This window comes from Pelodiscus sinensis, chromosome 19, assembly GCF_049634645.1.
Source record: "Pelodiscus sinensis isolate JC-2024 chromosome 19, ASM4963464v1, whole genome shotgun sequence".
In the NCBI taxonomy this organism is placed as follows: Eukaryota; Metazoa; Chordata; order Testudines; family Trionychidae; genus Pelodiscus; species Pelodiscus sinensis.
Genome location: NC_134729.1, coordinates 20,097,583 through 20,102,158, shown reverse-complemented (window position 1 = coordinate 20,102,158; position 4,576 = coordinate 20,097,583). Strand labels below are relative to the sequence as shown.

The window sequence follows — 4,576 nt, the reverse complement described above, 5'->3', positions numbered from 1 at the left end:
AATTCAACCAGCGAGATGAATTCATTTTGAGGAAGCAAGTTTATTCCTTGGCCAGCCTTTCGGGAAAAACCCAAGGGGGGTTTTCCAGCCATTTTGTCCTACGCAAGCCGTTCTCAGAGTGGGGGGGACTGCTGGCTGAAGAGGGGAAAGCCGAGTCCCTGCTCTGGGCTGGCTTCGTGGTTTAATTTATATTGGCTGCAAGCGGATTGTTATTCCCGTTTTGTCTGTTCGAGAAAGGAGAAAAATACAGAACCAAGCAACCTCTCTAATCAGACCTTTAAATCCTCCCCCACTTAATGCCGGGCAAAGGGTTAGAATGTTCCAGCCAAAGTGCAAGGTGCAGCATGTGCCAGTTGCCGGGAAGAAAGTGATTTGTCCCCCTCCGCTTGTCATCCCAGAGAAACACAGTGGCTCTAGTGCAGATGGTTCCAGACAATGCCTGGACCACAAAGCTGCTCATGAGGAAGAGCTGCATGATGCTGACATGGCTTCTGTTCTCCATAGAGAACGCCTCTGACACCTATCCTGGCTAATAGCCATTGATGGACCTAGCCCTTTTTTGAACCCTGTGACAGTCCTAGCCTTCACCACATCCTCTGGCAAGGAGTTCCACAGGTTGACTGTGCACTGAGTGAAGAAAAATCTTCCTTTGGTTTAAACCTGCCACCTATTCATTTCATTTGATGTCCCCTAATTCTTATATTGTGGGGATACTGGGCTGCTCCCTGAAGGGGGCACGGCTGCATCACCTCATGCTCCCACCCCACCAAGTCAAGTGGCAGTGAGAGCCAGAGTGGGGGGGAGAAGAGGGGAAAGGCAGTGGAAGCACTTGCCCTGGCATCTAATCGGAGGTTGGTAAAAGACTCATTTTACACTTTCCCTGGGTATAGCAGCAACCTTTCAGGTTTGGCTAAGTTCCAAATGGGGCGATTCCTGTCCGCTCTGCATGTTTTACCTGGGTATAGTATCCATGCAACATGCTGCCCTGGGACGCCTTGTGCTGTGCCACCTGATCCTGCAATTTTACCCAAGCAGCACACTTCACCCTTCCCCAGCTTATGTTTTATGCAGCATTGAGACCCCACATTGCACCACACGGCCTGCCCTCTGAGTTACTCCGAAAGCATTTCCGCCTGCCAGTTGTGTTGTGCTAGCAGCAATCAAACCAATACTGCTCTGTCCGCACAGGTTGGGAACAGACGCGGGGGGCTGCCTGTAGAGGCAGGACACACAACTGATCCCTTGCTGCCCCAACAGCCTCCAAGGACACAGACTTTAACTGTCCCAGAACGTGGTCACGGAACGCTGGAAGGAGGGTTCTACCCAATGCTACCTCCCTTGGCAAAGGTTCGTGTTTATTCCCCCCACCCAGGGCATGTACAGAGCTGGAATCTCCACCTGGCTGGTTGTTTACTACTATGATTATGCACCAGTATCAGTGAGGTCAGCTGACTGAGCCTCGCATTGCACAACCAAGTACCATAGACAGCTGTACACACCCTAGTTCAGTCCTACTGGAAGAGGCTAGGGTTTAAAAGGCTCTCAGGTAGCTGTGGGAAGGCAGCTGGCTCTCACCTGGAGCTTTACCATTCAAGTACTTCACCTTCCCCCCCACCACTCCAAAAACTAACTTGAACACAACCAAGTTAACCCTGGAATTCCTGCTTTCAAAATAACCCCCTAGTACTTCCCTGCATGGAAGGTCACACACAAGGCTGACATGCAGACACACACAAGGGGACAAAGTTTGGTGCAACTCAGTCTTGTCAAATTAGAGCCTAGCTCTTCTGCAACTCATCTAATGAGCTGTTGTGGTCCTGATTTTGCAAGGATAGTCCTGTCTAGAAGCCACCAATCCCGCTGTGGGCACTGCCAAAAACTAATACTCAGTGTGAAAGTAGCATCTCACCCACTCTTTCAGACAGTTTCACTCTTTGAAAAGGCATCTTCCTTTAAGCACTGGGACCAGTTTTCTGCAAGTGTTAGTAGGGCAGCTGCCAGCCAGGAAAGGTCATTCTGGCTGTTTCCTGTAAGCACTGAATACTCCAGGCAACCCCTGCCTTTTACGGCTGAAATTCCTTTTCTGAGAAGAAAGGGAAGAGCAATCGATTCCAGTTAGCTAGACGACTGCCATTTGCCTAGTCACAGGGTTTCTAAGAAATGAAGCAGCTCTGCACAACTGCCATTTTCTGTTTCAACCAAGTTCCTTCTTTCTAGCCCCGTTGCGCACGTCAGGCCCAAATGACCCCGACTGTTCGTTTTTTTTTTGTCCCGCCAAGGGACTCTATTGCCATTATAGGAATTTAGACTCCAGGAACCACGGCCACAACCCACCAAGGGAAAAGAGCCTGAAACAAACCAGTGGACTTTAAAACGGACTGGGCACACCCTGGCAAGAAGTTGAACACTGTCGAGTACCGCCATCACTAGCTGCTGTTGGAACATCCCACCACATCCCCTCCCGAAAGGCGTCACTTGGGGTAGGTTCTCCAGAACAGGCTTAACACTCCCCCCCCGCCCCCCCAACCAATGGGACCAATCTGAGGTGCAGTTTCCACAACAGGCAAGAGGGGGCACACTTACCCACGCTTTGCACCCCCCACCCCCAGCAAGTACAGCTTCCCCTCCCTTGAGGTCAGCCTCCCTCCCTGGGGAAGCAAGAACCCAAGCCCAGCAGGCGAGACACAGCAGACAGCTCCTGGCACGAGACTTTACTGCACACTGGAATGTGGCCTCGAACAAGGGGGGGTGGGGAGGGACATTGGGCCCAGTATAAACATAAATAGAGCAAAGAAAAAACACGTCAAACAAACACTCGAGCTCCCAGCCGGGCGCCGCCCCCGCCCAGGCAGCGCTGCAGTCTCTGGGCTCCGTGCGCTCGGAGCGCCCAGCATGTCCAAAGCCCCGGCTAGTTCGAGAGTCCGCGCCGGGGGCGGGCGAGTCCTGCCGCAGGAGGGCGGCTCCGCGCCCCGCCGCGAAGCCGAGGCGCTTCCAGAGTCCTGCCCGGCTCCCGCAGCCAAAGGAAGAGCCTGGGGGGCGCACGGCGGCCACGTCCCCGGCTCCCCTCGGGGTGCTCAATAGGCCGGCACCTGGTGCTGGGGCTGCGGCAGCAGCTGGCAGCCGCTGTTGACGTGGCTCAGCACCTTCTGCTTGAGCTGCGCCACCTGCTCGCGCAGCAGGCTGGCGGTGGAGGCCAGCTCGGTGTTCTGGCTCTTGAGGCTCTTGACCTTCTCCTCCAGCCGCGAGATGCGCTCCAGCTTCCTCTTGCGGCACTTGGAGGCGGCGATGCGGTTGCGCAGCCGCTTGCGCTCCGCCTTGATGCGCTCCTGCGTGTCCATGTCGATGGGCGAGAGCGGGGGGCTGTCGCCGAAGCTGGGCGCCTCGGGCACCGTCTGCGGCTCGTCCTTGAGCGGCGGCTGGAGGCGGGGGTGCTGCGGGGCGCCCCCCAGCCCGGGCGGCGGCGGGTAGGGCACGGTCTCGGCGGCGTAGCTGGCGGCCGGGCCCGGGTAGCTGCTCAGGTTGGCGTAGACCGGCGGCTCCGGGGGCGGCGGCGGCGGCTGGGCCAGGCTGGCGGCGGGGGGCAGGTCCCCGGGAGCCCCGCCGCCCGCCCCCAGCTGGTTCTGCTTGTGCAAGTCCTCCAGCGCCTTGACGAAGCCCTCGGCGAACTCCTGCTCCTCGCTGGCCGCCACCTTGGGGTAGAGGAACTGGCTGCTGGTCGGCGTGGTGGTGACCAGCCCGTTCTGGATGATGAGCCGCTCCAGCTCCGGCGAGCCCAGCTTCAGCAGCCCGAGGTCGGCCGAGCCCAGCAGGGCCGGGCCCTCGCCGCCCGCGCCCCGCAGCGGATGGTGCGCCTGGCCGGGCGCCTTCAGGGTGGCCACCACCTGGTCGCTGAGCGCCAAGCCGAGCCCGTCCTTCTTCATCATGCTGCCGCCGGGGAAGGGGAAGGGGAGGCCGCTGCTGCTGCCGCGGGACGGGGCCGAGCCGCTGCCGAAGCCGCTCAACACATCATCATGGTAGAAGGGTATTTCCATCCTCCCCCGCCGGCTGCGGGGGGCGCCGGGCTGCTGCGCCCAAGGGGCGCCGGGCCGCGCTGCGGGCACCGGTCCCGGTCCGGCTGGAGCAGCCCCGGGGGGCGTTGCAGGGCCCGGCTGCCGGGGTGGGGGGCGGTCCCGGTCCAGCTGCCCCGGGGATGCTGCGGGGCCCGGCTGCCCCGGCCGCTGGGGGAGGGTCGGTCCCGGTGCGGCTGCAGCGGCCCCGGGGAGCTGGCGGTGCAGGCTGGACGCGCCCCGCGCTCTTCTCTCTCGCACACACGCGTCGGGGGCCGCCCCGCGCTGCCTTAAATACCCAGCGCCTGCCCGATGAGGTCACCGCGCGCGGCGGGGATTGGCCGTAGATGACGTTCTCGCCGGGGCGTATTTGCATGGGGCGGGGCCTGGCCGCCCCGCCCCCTCCTGGCGCCCCCGTCCCCATGGCGACCGGCTTGTAAACTGCACAACAGCGCGCGGCCTGCTGGGTTGATGTCATAGAGGGCGGGGTGTTTGCACAGCGGGCCCTGCCTGGGATATTTATAGGCGCG

The 4,576-nt window shown here is 60.0% G+C and overlaps 1 protein-coding gene across 1 annotated transcript; it reads right to left on the bottom strand.

Annotated features, from left to right (window-relative positions):
- Nucleotides 1–379: 379 nt before the first annotated feature.
- On the bottom strand, nt 380–4,333 carry JUND (JunD proto-oncogene, AP-1 transcription factor subunit). Its single transcript, XM_075902915.1, has one exon. The coding sequence runs from the start codon at nt 4,029–4,031 to the stop codon at nt 3,075–3,077; it is 957 nt and encodes a 318-aa protein (XP_075759030.1). The 5' UTR covers nt 4,032–4,333; the 3' UTR covers nt 380–3,074.
- Between the last annotated feature and the right edge of the window lie 243 nt (nt 4,334–4,576).

Excerpts from the sequence above, each read along its gene's own strand:
- JUND (XM_075902915.1), bottom strand. The coding sequence starts at position 4,031 with ATGGAAATACCCTTCTACCATGATGATGTGTTGAGCGGCTTCGGCAGC.